This window comes from Neofelis nebulosa, chromosome 16, assembly GCF_028018385.1.
Source record: "Neofelis nebulosa isolate mNeoNeb1 chromosome 16, mNeoNeb1.pri, whole genome shotgun sequence".
Lineage (NCBI taxonomy): Eukaryota > Metazoa > Chordata > Mammalia > Carnivora > Felidae > Neofelis > Neofelis nebulosa.
Window position 1 is genome coordinate 50,449,860 of NC_080797.1, and position 16,220 is coordinate 50,466,079.

At 40.2% G+C, this 16,220-nt stretch overlaps 1 protein-coding gene across 2 annotated transcripts in view; it reads left to right on the forward strand.

Moving 5' to 3' along the window:
- Positions 1–9,067: 9,067 nt before the first annotated feature.
- USP32 (ubiquitin specific peptidase 32) overlaps positions 9,068–16,220 on the forward strand; it is a 250,843-nt gene continuing 243,690 nt past the window's right edge. Inside the window, exon 1 of one of the 2 annotated variants that reach the window (XM_058705725.1) lies at positions 9,068–9,228. In XM_058705725.1, coding sequence (XP_058561708.1) covers positions 9,171–9,228 — 58 coding nt within the window. In that variant the 5' untranslated portion in view covers positions 9,068–9,170. The remainder of the gene's footprint in view (positions 9,229–16,220) is intronic. The other variant, XM_058705726.1, reaches the window with a different exon arrangement.

Below are 16,220 nucleotides of genomic sequence, written 5' to 3' on the forward strand. Positions count from 1 at the left end.
TTTCTCTCTTTCTTTCTCTCTCTCTCTCCATTCCTTAGTAAACTGTGCACCCAATGCCTAACATGGGGCTCAAACTCACAACCTGGAAATCAAGAGTCACATGCTCTGCCAACTGAGCCAGCCAGGAGCCCTCGTCTTTACCCTTTCGTCTCTTCTCTCATTTTGGTTCATTTTCAACACATCAAAGAGATCCTTTTAAAGTGTTTGACAGATCTCTTTATGCAAAATTCTGCAGTGGCATCCCATTTTCTACATAGTAAGAGCCAACCTCTTCAGGGAGGATATGCCTCCGTCCACTTCCCTTACTGTTGCAGCCCCAGTTGTTGATCCTTATACCTGCCAGGAATAAGGTGCCTAGGATATCCACAAGTTTTACTCCACCATCTCCTTCAGATTTTGGCTTAAATGTCATGTTTTTGCTCGTCTCTGACCATTTTATTTTTTTAAATCACCTTGTTTTCTTTGAAAAAAATTTTTTATTTATTTTTATTTTAGAGACAGAGCATGCATGCGAGCTGGGGAAAGGGGCAGGGTGGGGGGAGAGAGAGAGAGAGAGAGAAAATCTTAAGCAGGTTCCACTCTCAGTGTGGTGCCTACAAGGAGCTTGATCCCATGACCTTGGGATCATGACCTAAGCCAAAAGGCTCAGCTGTATGAGATACCCAAGCACCCCTGACCATTCTATTTTATTTTATTTTCATTTTAGAGAGAGAGCGTGCAAGCAGGGAAGAGGGGCAGAGGAAGAGAGAGAGAGTCTTAAGCAGGCTTGATACTCAGCAAGGAGCCCGACAGGACTGGACGCAGGGCTCAAGGTGGGCTTGATGTGGGGCTTGATGGTGAGATCATGACCTGGGCTGAAAACCCACTGAGCCACCCAGGAGTCCCCTGACTATTCTATTTTAAATTGCAACCCTCGGGGCGCCTGGGTGGCGCAGTCGGTTAAGCGTCCGACTTCAGCCAGGTCACGATCTTGCGGTCCATGAGTTCGAGCCCCGCGTCAGGCTCTGGGCTGATGGCTCGGAGCCTGGAGCCTGTTTCCGATTCTGTGTCTCCCTCTCTCTCTCTGCCCCTCCCCCGTTCATGCTCTGTCTCTCTCTGTCCCAAAAATAAATAAAAAACGTTGAAAAAAAATTAAAAAAAAAAATAAATTGCAACCCTCATCTCAGCACTTTCTGTCTCCTTTCTCTGCAATTTTTCTCCACAGACTTGTTACCAACTAACTTGCCATTATTTTACTTACTTTGTTTATTGTCTATTCTTTTCCACTAAAATGTACATTTCATAAGACCAGGAATCTTTCTTTGTTCAAATCTGTATATTCAGTACCTAGGACAATGCTTGTCTAGTAAGGCACTTTGAGCTTGTTGAAGGAGTAAATGAACGGCTGATTTCTTACTTGGTTTTTTAAGACTCCCATCCCCCAAGGCTTTCCTCCCTCTGCCACTCCTTTATTTTGGACTCTCTCTCTTCTCAGTTCCCATAACACACTATATTTATCTTGATCATAGTACTTCTTAGAGGCTTTAAAAAAAATCGTCTTGGTATTCCCTAAGGTTTAGCACAGTCCCTTGCACACAGAAAATGTTTAATAAATGTTAAAATCAACTATTTGCAACATCCATATCAAATGTTGGGGCAGTGAATTGTTAGATACGCATGAGTGAGAAACTTAACTTCCTCTGTTTTTATATAAATTTCCTTCCTTTTTCAAAGAAATCCAGATTTGATTCCACTCTTACCCCCAGAATGCCAGTAAGTGAATATAATTGCCAAAAAACATTCAGCCAAATGCTATTTTATAGCTTTCAAATCTTTTTGGAAGAAAATGTTGGGATTTTTTAAAATGCTAATTGTTGGATCAGGACCACCAAACAAAGAATTTTACCTAAACCTAAAATCACAACTCACATACTGCATATTTAGCTTCATGTACTAAAACCTTTGAAGACTAATAATGATTTACCCCATCCCCATTCCTACAGTGAATCTCTCTCAAGGGTTTTTTAATTATACCACAATTACTAGCTATTAAATACTTACATGTAGGCAGGTGCATCTCTGTATCAGAATTTTTGGTTATCAGATTTTTTTAGGAGAGTTTTAGGTTTGAGGCAAAATTGAGCAGAAAGTACAGAAATTTTCCATATAGCCTCTGTCCCCACACATACATGGCCTCCCCCATCAAAATAATAGTTATTGATCAAAAGTAAGCCTGGAGTCGAGAAAGGGAGGACAATTAGACAAACAGCAAATTGGTAGTTCAGCAAAAGGTGGAAAAGAGAATAGAAGTATTGTGTTAATAACCAGGTGAGAAGAAAACTCAGGGTGAACTAAAAATAAAAAGATTTGAGCTGGCAAAAGAATGTACATTTCAAGAGATAAAGAATTTAAGAACTGGAAAAAGCCTGGTTGAGTTTAAATCTTTCATCTACTAGACAAAGAAGTCAAAGTCTAAGGTATACAGCTGGAGTTGGTTTTTCTCAAATATCTAACAAAGCATATTAGTATGATAAGCTGGACTTTAGATGACTAGACAAAGTCTATTTAGAACCTGGAAAGTGAGGTAAGGTATATCTTATCTGTTTACAGCTGGAGTCTGTATTATTCTATGTTTTAACTGCTGATTAGAATTCAATTAATGTACTTATTCTTAAACTTGTAGTTTGTATTTTGCTGGAAAAAGCTGGCCTAAGAGTAAAATGCAGTTGCCACATTAGAAGGAATAAGATCAGAGGAAGACTAAAAAGAAACTGCTTGAATTTTCCGGAACTGTACACAATACCCACTCCCCAACCTTTGTAAACTGTTGAAAGAGATGTAAATACACCTTCATTGCAGTTGGGGTGGAGGAGGGCAATTTACAATATTATAAAGAGTAAACATTTACTCACAGGTTCAGTGGGTAGTGCAAATTGTTTGCCAAGCATGGATTGTGGTAAGACAGAAAAAGAGACTTTCTAAACTAGGTCTAAGTTAAAGGCCCTCACTTTGAATGTTTTACTTCTTTGCCATTCTTAGTTTTAGCTTATGTGTCTTGTGAAGCAGAAGCTCTTAGGGAATGTGCCCTGTTGAAATTTTGCCAATTTTAGGTGTCTTCTAAAGAATGATAAATAGAAAGGAGAAACATCTTTAAATGCAGACTAGAGAATGACATTTTTTAAGTCATTCCTAAAATATTTTGTTCAGGTTTAAAATGAAAATGAATTTCATGTTTAGAAAAACAGGGATTCAGGGGCGTCTGGGGCTCAGCGTCCGACTTTGGCTCTGGTCATGATCTCCTGGTTCATGGGTTCAAGCCCTTTGTCAGGCTCTGTACTGAGAGTTCAGAGCCTGGAGCTTGTTTCAGAATTTGTGTCTCCTTCTCTCTCTCTGTCCTTCCTCTGCTTGTGCTCTCTCTCCCTCTCTCAAAAATAAATAAACTTAAAAAAAAAAAAAGCAGGGATTCAGTTCTGTGCTGGTAGGATTTGTGATAGGTAGAAGGTAATGACAAAAATCAGCTTAAATTGATATTAATGTTAGCAAGGTGAAAGGAAATTGGTTTTCTCTGATACTCTTGATTAGAATGTAAATTGATCCAAATCTTTAGGCTGGCAATTCAGCAACATCTAACATACTCTTAGACTCTGAAGTTCAATTTCTGGAAATCCCATCTACAGATGCAGTCATATATGTTAAGATGATATATGTATTAGGATGTTTATTGCAATAGTGTTTGTAATATTGAAATGAAACAACCTAATGTTTGTCAACAGGTAATTGGTTAATTATACATTAAATACACAAAATTGGCATATTATATATGTTAAAAAGAATAAGGTAGTTCTATAAGGTGATATGAAAACCAATTTGAGCTATACTATTGAGTGAAAAACAAATTGCAGATCAGTACGTGGACTATGAAGGTGTGCAGTGGGTGTAGTTACAGAAAATTGGAATGAGGGAATGAGATTGGGTGAATTAGAAAGTGTGATCTTTGGGGTGTCTGGGTGGCTCGGTCGGTTAAGCATCTGACTTCAACTCAGGTCATGTTCTCACTGCTCATGAGTTCGAGCCCTGTGTCGGGCTCTGTGCTGACAGTTCAGAGCCTGGAGCCTGTTTCGAATTCTGTGTCTCCCTCTCTCTCTGATCCTCCCGCGTTCATGCTCTGTCTCTCTCTGTCTCAAAAATAAATAAATGTTAAAAAAAAAAAAGTGTGATCTTTTACTTCACATACACTTTTTTTAGTGGTGGAAAAACATTTTTTAACATAGAATATATATTATTTTCATTAAAAATAGCTTAAAGTGCTTAAAATTATATATATATTTAAATGTTTACATACTTATTTTGAGAAGGGGGGAGCCTGAGTGGGGAGAAGCAGAGAGAGAGGGAGGGAGAGACTCCCAAGTACCCAAGCAGGCTCTGTGCATCAGTGCAGAGCCACGCAGGGTGTGATCTCATGCGAGATAGTGACCTGAGCCGATATCGAGTCAGATGCTTAATGACTGAACCATTCAGGCACCCCTAAAGTTGTATTTTTAGGGGCATCCAGGTGTCTCAGTCAGTTGGGTGTCCGACTTCAGCTCAGGTCATGATCTTATGGCTCATGCACTGGAGCCCTGCATCGGGCTCTGTGCTGACAGCTCAGAGCCTGGAGCCTGCTTTGGATTCTGCATCTCCCTCTCTCTCTGCCCCTCCCTGGCTCTCACTCTCTCTGTCTAAAAAATTTTTTTTAAGTTATATTTTTATTTATTCTAAAACACAATATTTAAAAAATACAACACAAGTGACCACATCCTTATATTGTGTCATTATAAGGTGACAAGTATATAATACTGGGGAAAAAAGTCAATTCTCTTTTTTTTTATTTAATTTTTTATTTTTTAAAATTGACATCCAAATTAGTTAGCATATAGTGTGACAATGATTTTAGGAGTAGATTCCTTAGTGCCCCTTACCCATTTAGCCCATCCTCCCTCCCACAACCCCTCCAGTAACCCTCAGTTTGTTCTCCATATTTATGAGTCTCTTCTGTTTTGTCCCGCCCCCCCCATTTTTATATTATTTTTGTTTCCCTTTCCTTAAGTTCATCTGTTTTGTCTCTTAAAGTCCTCATATGAGTGAAGTCATATGATTTTTGTCTTTCTCTAATTCACTTAGCATAATACCCTCCAGTTCCATCCACATAGTTGCAAATGGCAAGATTTCATTCTTTTTGATTGCTTCTTCTTTTCCATTCATCCATTGATGGACATTTGGGCTCTTTCCATACTTTGGCTATTGTCGATAGTGCTGCTATAAACATGGGGGTGCATGTGTCCCTTCGAAACAGCACACCTGTATCCCTTGAATCAATGTCTAGTAGTTGCTGGGTCGTAGGGTAGTTCTATTTTTAGTTTTTTGAGGAACCTCCATACTGTTTTCCAGAGTGGCTGCACCAGCTTGCATTCCCCCAAAAAATCAATTCTCTTATTGTATAGTCATGCTTCATACATTGTTGGCCTCACTTGGTGAAAATAAAGTTATACATGAATTGGGTGCTGTTGCACCCTTCTTTATTGTATTGACCTCCCTGTCTATGACCTAAGCTTCTTTGGCAAGTACTAAAATGACTCTGTCCTATTCCTGTGTGATTTCTTTGAGAATAAACTGAGGACCTCTGTCATTTGGGTTGCTCAACTGGAAGCAGAAATTACATGCCAATCTCCCATGCTTTAAATCTTCATATGGACAGTTCTTTCACAGGTATGTAATTATAGTGAAAACAATGGTTCCCCAAGTGCAACCTAATGCTTAGAGTCAGGTCTCTGGCCAACTCTTCAGTGGATTAAAGTGAAATATAATGAAAGTGAAGAAACTAAATGATTAATAGAATTCCTTTAAGCATGACAAGTAGACTTTAGATTTTCTACATAATCAAACTTAAGTACTGTGTCAGTTTTAACTTAGAGAGGGGTGTTTAACATTTGACTGCCTGATACTGTGTAATACAAACCAAAAGGCAAGTTTTAATCCCAGCTTAACATTTAAAATTCCCATCAGACATAACTGTCTGCTTCACTGCTTTCAATAATATGCTTAATTTAACTCAGACAAAGGAGAAATACTATTTCTTAGTTTGCTATCTCAACTCAAAATTTTGAGAAGTGTGTAATCCATGGTAAATGCTGTGATGGGGTGAAAATTTTTATGGCTCTATAGGAAGCCAGGCCTGAAACCAAGCAGGAGAATTTTAAAGTTCTTGTGTGTTAGTACTGCTCTAAATCTTTCATTATAAAGTTCATATTCTATTCTTTGCTGAGTATAATAATTTACTATTTCATGTGATAGATTAAGTCCAACTCTAGTTTCACCTTTCAAGTGTGGCAAGTACTACAAAGACCTAAAACAATTTGCTTCCAATTCCACTGTAAATCAAATGGGTAGATAATCACGCAGGTCTGTCTTTTGTGCACCAAGGTTGGCTTTAGGTAGTGATTATCTGGGTCAGTAGTAATACTTAGGTATGTTGCAGTTGAATTCTTTTTTTTTTTTAAATTTTTTTTTTTCCAACGTTTTAAATTTATTTTTGGGACAGAGAGAGACAGAGCATGAACAGGGGAGGGGCAGAGAGAGAGGGAGACACAGAATCGGAAACAGGCTCCAGGCTCTGAGCCATCGGCCCAGAGCCCGACGCGGGGCTCGAACTCACGGACCGCGAGATCGTGACCTGGCTGAAGTTGGACGCTTAGCCGACTGCGCCACCCAGGCGCCCCTGTTGCAGTTGAATTCTTGAGGGTCTTTTCCCCTGTATACAGCTGAGCCCTTAAGATTCATTCCCATTAATTACGATAATCTAAGTATAGGCTGAAGATGACAGAGTTGTTTTGTCTGGATACTTCTGTCTACACCAAATTAATGATCTGGAAATTAAAGGCTTTGAAATACATTCCCAACCCCTTTATTCATGGCCTTTAACTAATCTGAGGTCTTAAAATTAACTGCCTCACAGTGAACTGGAAAGGGCAACACAGTGACTAATAAAGCCACGCTGCTCATCTGGTCTGCCAGGAAAGGTGAGTACAGAAACAAGAGTATTACCTTCTTTCTTTAGCAGGGCATATTATAATCTGTTGGCTTAAGGAATTAAAATCCTTTCGCTGGGTCTGAATTACCTAACTGGCACCTCCTGTGTAATCTAATCCAAACGGTTATTTTTTAAAAGTTCTTTTCTTAACCAAAAGCTTTATACTGTGACTTTGAGGGTGAAGACTAACAAAAACAAATTGAACAGACTTAAAAAAGTGCATTCCACTGTACATACAGTTAACTCTTTTGTTTTTTTTTTAAATGTTTATTTATTTTTGAGAGAGAGAGAGAGAGAGCAATTTAGGGAGCAGCAGAGAGGGAGGGAGACAGAAGATCCAAGGCAGACTGCTTGCTGACAGCAGAGAGCCCAATTCTGGGCTCTAACCCAGGAACCCAACTGTAAGATCATGAGCTGAACTGAACTCGGGCTCTTAACTGAGCCACCCAAGCACCCCTATACAGTTAACTCTTGAACAGTGAAAGGGTCAGGGGCACAAATCCTCCTGCAGTCAAAAACTCTTATATAACTCCTCCAAAACTTTACTAATAGCCTACTGTTGACTAACCAGAAGCCTTGCCAATACTTGCCAATAACGTAAAAAGTTCATTAACACATATATTGCATGCTATATATAACTTACAATAAAATAGACGAAAGAAAATGCTAAGAACTAAGGAACATACATTCACAGTACTGTACTGTATTTGTAGAAAAAAAGAAATCTACATACAAGAGGATCTATGCAATTCAAATCTGTGTTGGTCAAGGGCCAACTATACCACATCTATTCACCTGTCCATTGTTGGACACCTTGGGTTGTTTCTACATTTTAGTTATTGTCAATAATGTTCTATAAATATGGGTGTAAAAATATGTGTCCCTGAGTTCAATTCTTCGGGTATATACTTAAAAAGTGGAATTCTGGGAACTCTGTAAATCTGAGAAATTCTGACATGTTACAACAGCGACCAACCTTGAGGACATTATGCTAAGTTAAATAAGCCAGGCACAAAAGGGAGAAATACCATATGATTCCACTCATGAGGTACTTAAAAATAGTTGTTAGTATTTTACCACAATTAAAATTTTTTTTGAAAAGCAAGAAACTGTTGTAAATCTCGTAAACCTCACATCTCCCATGGGCGGGCGGGGTGGGCAATGCTTGGACATAAGCAAGCTGAAGCCTTTTGCACAGCAGTTTCCAGTAGAGGCAGGCTCAGAGGTGGGCTTGCCAATGTGAAAGGAAATCTAGAGTCAACAGGGGTGGGGAGGTACAGGTAACGTGAAAAGAAATATATTCTAAACTTTGTCACAAGGTTCATTTTCCTCAGGGATCTCCCCACCAGGATTAAGAATGCTTTCATCACAGGAAATCCTTGAGAGTCTCTTTTCTTCTCACAACTCCCTCCCAGCCAAAAATTTCCGTAACGTTAGGAGTTTCTCCCCTGCCTGCCTCTTTCTCTCATTGCACCCCTGAGACCCCGATTCCCTAAGATTCCACCCAAGACAGGGCCTGACCAGGGCCAGACAAACCGCCAGTTGCTCCAGCCCCGCCCGTCAGGCTCCAGAACCCGTGGGCGGGAGACGCGGCCCCGAGCGCCCCGGAAGTCACCTCCCCCCACCCCCGCAGACGGGCGGAGGCTCCCCGGCATTGCGGCTTCGGATTGGAGGGAAACTGGGAGATGATGCGTTACGCGCGGGATCCGGCCCCTCCTCTGCGCTCCTGCGCGCGGAGAGCTTGGGGCGGGGCGAAGTGAGTGGCCCCTGGCGGCCATTACCCGGAACAATCCCCGGCCTCGGGTCAGGTGACCCTCGGCGGGGCCGGCGGGAGGGGGGTGGGGGGAGGGAAAAGGGCGTGAGGAGAAAAGGGAAGGGAGGAGAGAAAAGGGCGGAGTAGGAGGGAGGGGAAGGGGGCGGGGTGGGAGCGGGTCACGTGATTAGGCATGGAGGCGGTGGCGGCGGCCGGGAGGAGCTGCCGGGGCAGAAGCCGCACTTGTTAGTGTGGGGAGAGGAGGGGGCTGGGGGACGCCGACACCGTCACCCAGGGACGCCTAGTCGCAGGCGGGAGGGGGGGTGGGGGCGAGATTAGGCTCCGACCCCCGGCCGAGGGGATGAGGGGAGCATGGGCGCCAAGGAGTCACGGATCGGATTCCTCAGCTACGAGGAGGCTCTGAGGAGAGGTGAGGGGGGGAGGGGTCTGGACGAGGTGCGGGGGAGGCCAGCGACGGGCTGCCCCGAGGGTGGGTGACCGGGGAAGGGGAGGGGAGGTTGAGCGCTTGAGGGTGCCTGAGGAGGATGGGAAAGGAGGCCCTCTTTGGGGGAGCGACGGGGAATATTATGAGGGAGAAGGGTCGGGTGGGAGCAGTGTTTGGGAATTGGGACCGTATGGAAAGGGGGAGAAGCTTTCCCAGAGAGAGGGATATCTGGCTCTGGCACGGAAATGCCCGTGCTCTTTGGTGGCGTTGTTATCTTGGATGTGTCCAGGGAAGTCTTCTCTCCCTCCTTTCTTGGGTGGCATCAGCCATTCCAGCCCCCCTCATCCTTTACTGCCATTTTCTCATATCACTCCTTCATAAAACCCGACAACATCCTAAGCTCATACCCAACAACCTTGGTTGGAAGGGAGAGGGGAGGCGGCTGCAAAGCCCTCTTCTCTTTTTGCTGTTGGAAGCCCCTTCCAGTTGTGGAGTCTCCGCCTTTTCCGAGGGCCTTTGCTAGTCTCTAGGGGGCTATCGTCATCCACTCCTGCCACCCCCTCACCTTTTGGGCGGCTGACTTTGATAAGAACGACCTGAAATTAAGTTGTATTTGAGGTGAGATGAGACTGGACAGCTGGTTTTGCACAAGACCTTGTCTTAGGTTACATCTCCTTAGACGGCCAGAGCCTTTTATTGCACTTGATCCCCAGTTCTCACCCCCTCCCTTCCTATAAAATGGCATTCGGAAATTCAGCATTCTGATATTGTGTTATAGCTCCCTTTAGAGACCGGCCTTGCTGCCAGTCCTAGCCTGCTGCTTATTGGCTCTGATGCAGTGTGTTGCTAATAGCCCCAACCCCCTACCACTTTCTCTGATACCGCTGTCGGTGATTACTAAAGCACACGCTAACTGGAAGTGTCTGTTGCAGTTTATGGCCGGAATGTGACTTAATTTTTCATGAGTGGGATTTGAGTGTGTGTGTGTATGTATGTATGCGTGTATTTCTTTTCAACGTTTAATGGTTTTTTTTTTTGTTTTTTTTGTTTTTTTTTTTTTATAGGAAGCGAAACATTAAGCAGGTTGGATGCTTGGCATTATTGTTAACAGGTTTCTAAGTCAAGAAACCAGCCATGCTCCAGGTGATGGTTTCAGTAGCTAAGGATATAAAATAAAAATTGGCTTAAAAGACAGACATTGAAAATGAGGATTTAGTAGTAACCTCTTGTTTGTATGTAAGAAACAAAGGTAAATTCAGTGGGATATCACCTGAAAATAAAGAATTTAGGTGTATGTGTTCATTGTGGACTGACCAGAATAACGAAAATATGCTTTTTATATCTTTTTTTCCTACAGAACAATGAATGATTGTTCTTATGGACAATTTTACTTGAACTTTTTTCTCAATATGAGAAATATTCCAAATTCTTGATGTGTTTCCAGCCCTAGTAGGCTGGTCATTTCCGGGATGCTGTTGAGCCTGACAGGTCTGGCCTCAATTAGGCAATGGCTTTACATGGCATTAAAGAGGACATCAATCAAATTGATTCACAGCTTCATGGTTTAGAAGTATTTCGTTTCTTAAGTTTGAGGGTGATGTAGCTGGCATTAAAGGAATTCTAAAATTTAACTTTTATTCAGCTGTACCCCACTTACTCTCATATCAAACTAAGGTTTTAGTACTTTTGTAAATATAAAGGAAATAAATAGTTGGTGTGTTTTAAACTGATTTGATTGAAGGTCTTTGTTCAATTTATTATGAAGTGTTTGCCTGTTGAATTTAAAATGTATATTTGAAGAGGTAGCAAAATATTTGTTAAAACCTTTCACTCTTCTTTGAATAAATTTGTTTTATCAGTTTTGCTCCAGAAGAAAATTAAAGCAAAAGAGAGAACCAAACTGATAAGTAGTATTTCTAAATGTAAACCAGGAGCTTTTTTTTTTTTTTTTTTTTTTAAAGTGGGCAATTCTTTTGAATATACTATTTACCGTAGTAAATGTTAGACTTTAATATAGAATTTCATTTACTGAGGTTATATAGAAAGAATTTATAAAACTTTTGGTAGAGCTAAAAAATGGTCTGGGAACTTTTGGCGGGGGCACATGAACTAAATAGGTACCAAAACCTCTATCTGTTGGTTTTATTTACTTTTTAGGGTGAATAGGGGTGGGTGTTAGGGAGAGGATTGGACAAACACAATGTAGGTTATATGAATCACTGTACAAGTAAAAAAGCAAGTTTGATAAACTACTGAAATGCCTACCCCTCTTGGCTTTCTTAAAATTACTGACCAGTAAATAATGCCTAACCATATTTAGGTAGTATTAAAAAAAATAGTCAACTGTATATTGCTGGAAGCAAACATGGAATTGCAGGCAGTTTATCTTGTAAAACAGAGCCTTGGAAATGGAGTGTTATGTTAATGACAGATAACACTACCTAAGCGAAGGGCAGTTTAGTGACTTCTCATTTACATTTCAGAAGCTCTAGAAATTAGGAAGATTGATTTTGCATGCTATTTTAGCTAGACTGTGTGCCAGTTATATAAACATTAATAGTTTTCTGAAAGCATACCTTTAAAGTTTTTTAAGGGAGATTTGTGGTAGCTTTTATTTTTGTTATCTATCTTGAATATCTTGAATAGAATGCAAATAGGCTTTTCCTTGAAAGGCTTGACCCTGGTTTAGATTGCTGGTATTTTCTGAAATACATCTACTGTACTTCACGAGTACTGAGAATTTTAGCAGCTATGTTCATCTCTTTATTTCACTTCCTATTGCATCTAAGTTTGTGGCTTGTGTATTCCTGAAAATATATTCTAAATGCTTGGAGCATAGTATTAAAAAATATTGGGGCGCCTGGGTGGCGCAGTCGGTTAAGCGTCCGACTTCAGCCAGGTCACGATCTCGCGGTCCGTGAGTTCGAGCCCCGCGTCAGGCTCTGGGCTGATGGCTCGGAGCCTGGAGCCTGTTTCCGATTCTGTGTCTCCCTCTCTCTCTGCCCCTCCCCCGTTCATGCTCTGTCTCTCTCTGTCCCAAAAATAAATAAAAAACGTTGAAAAAAAAAAAATTTAAAAAATATTGAATGAAAGAGGAGTTGAAGTTTAGAGTATTTTAGAACTCCGAGAAACTTAAAAATCTCCAGTTCTTTAATTCTTTCTTCCTGCTCCTCTCTCCGTTTCATCATTCTGGAAACTGAGAATAATAAGGCTTTTTTTCCCCCCTAGAATTGGCTGAATTAAAATTGTCCTTAACTTTTAAATGATGTTAATAAAATATAGTGGGTGAATTTCTTCTAATCCCTTTCCTTAAGAAGAACTGGGGTGCTTGGGTGGCTCAGTCAGTCGAGTGTCCGACTTTGGCTCAGATCATGATCTCATGGTTCGTGAGTTCAATCCCTGCATTCGTCTCTGTGCGGGACAGCTCAGAGCCTGGAGCCTACTTATGATTCTGTGTCTGTCTCTCTTTCTCTGCCCTCCCCTGCTTGCTCTCTGTCTCTCTCAAAAATAAATAAACATTAAAAAATTTTTTTAGAAAGAATTTTGGCACTTTACATTGGACTAAATAGTTGGGTGATGAAATACAGCAATTTTTACTGAGTGCTACCTGTGACTTAGGCACCAAGGAAGCAAAGATGACTAAAACCCTCTCTCTAGGAGCATATAGCCTGGTCAGTCCACTGAAGTGTATGTAACTCAAGGTGTATGCAGGACTATCCATATGAGGTAGGGATAAAATATTGAAACATCTTTTTAAAGTTGTATTTTGTGAATTTTTTTTTTAATTTTTATTTATTTTTGAGAGAGAGAGACAGAGCATGAGCAGGGGAGGGGCAGAGAGAGAGGGAGACACAGAATCTGAAGCAGGTTCCAGGCTCTGAGCTGTCAGCACAGAGCCTGATGCGGAGCTGGAACTCACGAACCGTGAGATCATGACCGGAGCTGAACTTGGACACTTAATTGACTGAGCCACCCAGGTGCCCTTATTTTGTGTATGTTTGATAATGGACAATATTTGCAAAAAGTAGTATATATGTATATCATTTATAAATAACATATAGTATGTTAAATTCTACAGTGCTATAGAACGAAGTGCTATAGGAATGTAGAGTGTGTGCTGGTGTATTGGCCTGAAAGTGCCCTAACACTATTCATTTCATTGTATGTGCTCAATAATTGTGTATTAAAGTGTTTTATTTCCTCGTCACTTAAAGGTTATTGTTTTTGCTAGTGAAATAATTAAGCATGTAATAGTTGAAGATTCCAGTACTTTTCATTTTGCTTATTATCTACCAGCCCTAATAAGCTCTAAAACATTGACTCACCAATCAAGATTTTATTCATCAAGTTTCATAGTGTTAATACTAAAATCTCGTTGATATTATACTGCCTATGATGTGATGTTAGGTGGTTAAGCATAATATATCATTGTATCAGTGAAAATTTAATTGCACAGTTGGCATCTTCTAGGATGCACTGTTTTCTCTTATTAAGGCACTTAATTTGCCTTCATCTGAATTTATTAAATCCGTCAGTGAACTCTTCTTGCATTACAGTGGAATTGCAAGTTTTGGTTAAGCCATTTGCAAGTATACCTAACCAGCTGTTATTATACATAAAGGAGAAAAATGGGGCAGTTTTAAGTTAGTCTCTTTATATGTAGTCACCTAAATAATTACATAGGTGCTGTTCTTCATAGTCTCCAGTTCGACACTCCGTATGGAGTGTCCATGACAAAGAGGAGATAAATACACTAATGAACCCTGGATTTGGGGAGGATGAGCAGAATGAGGTGACATCACTTGATGGATAATGGCCTTCCATTTACCAAACTGAACAGCTGTTGTTTTTTTTTTTTTTTTTTTTTTTTTTTTTTTTGTTAATTGTCTTGTGCCTGGTTAGTGAGACTTCATAGTGACAGCATTCAGGGTCGCCTTCCAGAAAGATGTGTAAGTAACCTAGGGTTAGTAATGTGGTGACCAACCAATCATGAGTTGTTTTTTCAGGAGAAAAGGAAGATTTTTGGTACTTGATAATATGTAGGTCACAGGAAAAGTTAGAGAAATGATTATTATTCTTGCTGGGACTATAGGAAATCCATCTTTGGATTTGGAGTACTAAAGATTAAGTCTGAGAGCTGGATTAGAAGGTTTGATGTTAAATAGCTGCAGAGGTGAAGGTATTTTATTTATGAATTAAAAGTTGGTGGTTTTGGGGTGCCTGGGTGGCTCAGTTGGTTAAGCATCTGACTCTTGATCTCAGCCTAGGTCTTGATCTCAGGGTTGTAAGTTCAAGTCCTGCATTGGGCTCCATACTGGGTGTGAATCCTACTTAAAAAAAAAAAAATGTTGGTGATTTGAATCTGGACAACATGGATAGACCTAGAGGGTATTATGCTAAATGAAACAAGTCAGACAGAGAAAAGCAAATACCATATGATTTCACTTATATGTGGAATCTAAAAAACAAATGAACAAACCAATAGCAATAAAGAGAAACAGACTCATAAATATAGAGAAAAAAGTTAGTGGTTGCCAGAGGGGAGGCGGGTGAGGGAATGGGTAAACTAGGTGAAGGAGATTAAGAGGTACAAACTCCAGTTATAATTAAGTCACAGGGATGGAAAGTTCAGCAGAGAGAATATAGTCAATAATATTGTAATAACTTTGGCGACAGATGCTAACTACACTAATCATGGTGAGCATTTTGTAATGTATATAATTGTCAGATCACCTAAAACTGATATAATGTTGTATGTCAGTTATACTCCAATTAGAAAAAATGGGCGATGGTTTGATAATGGTACTGAGAAGACTAAGATGGGACTGAGAGTTCTTTTCATACTGTATCCAGAAAGTATGGCTTCTCTGCTCAGGACTTGTTTATGCTTCTGCTTTTACCTTTTAGGCTTCATGATGTATGTATTTAAATTGAGCCACTGCAGGGGCACCTGGCTGGTTTAGTCTAAGGAGCATGGGACTCTTGATCTCCGGATTGTGAGTTTGAGCCCCACATTAGGTTTAGATTACTTAAATGAATAAATAACTTTAAACAAAAAATCTGCTTTTTAAAAAAATGAATATTTAAATTGAGCCACTCCACCTCTTTCTTTATGCGAATAAATTTTCTTGTTCCTCTTATCTAGTAATAAGGATCTTTTGAAAATAAAAGGTGGATCATTAATTACTAACTGACACAAAAGCCTGATGAAACTAGTATTTTAGTATTTACGTTAAAGTCAGAGACCTATCTATTAGAAGACCTATCTATTCAAAGATGAAGGCCTTCTTTAACACCCTTCCTTATTAGGGATTTAATGTTCATTGACATAAGTCTCTTTTTAGTTCAGGGAAATCTCAAGTTAATAACTGTTTTGTAGACAAGGGTCAGAAAAATTGATATATCAAGACCTTGCTGTAATATGGTTCTTGGAATCCTTGATGTTGCACAGCATTAAAGGAAACTATGCTAAAATGAAGTTTTACAAAGAAATTCTCCAGCTCCTCTTTCATTTCCATAAAGAAGTTAGGTTGTCTCAGCATTGTAGCCCTCAGAAGGAAAAGGCTTTTAAGGTTTGCTGTGATTCTTGCCTTTTTTAATGACTTGTGAAAGACTCTAAAGAGATTGCATTATGAAAAGGACCCTTCTATCAAAGTAGTCCTCCCCTAGTCTTTCTTCCAGGATAATAATTAGTACTGCTATTGCAAGATAGTTGCTAAAGTGAAGAATCTTGCAGACTTCCTCAGTTTTTCCTTTCTTTCACCATCTGGCCTATCTTCTTATCCCCAGTTTGAGTTGGCCATCTAACTTCATTTAGTTTGGTATCCAGTCTAGTCTGTTAACTTCTATTCATCTTCACTGCTGCTACTCTAGTCCTAGCTGCCATCATCTCTTTCTAAGATACCATGCAGTGGTTTTCTAGTTTCACGGCAGCAGCCAGTGTAATCCTACAATTCAAATGAGATTCTGTTGATTCC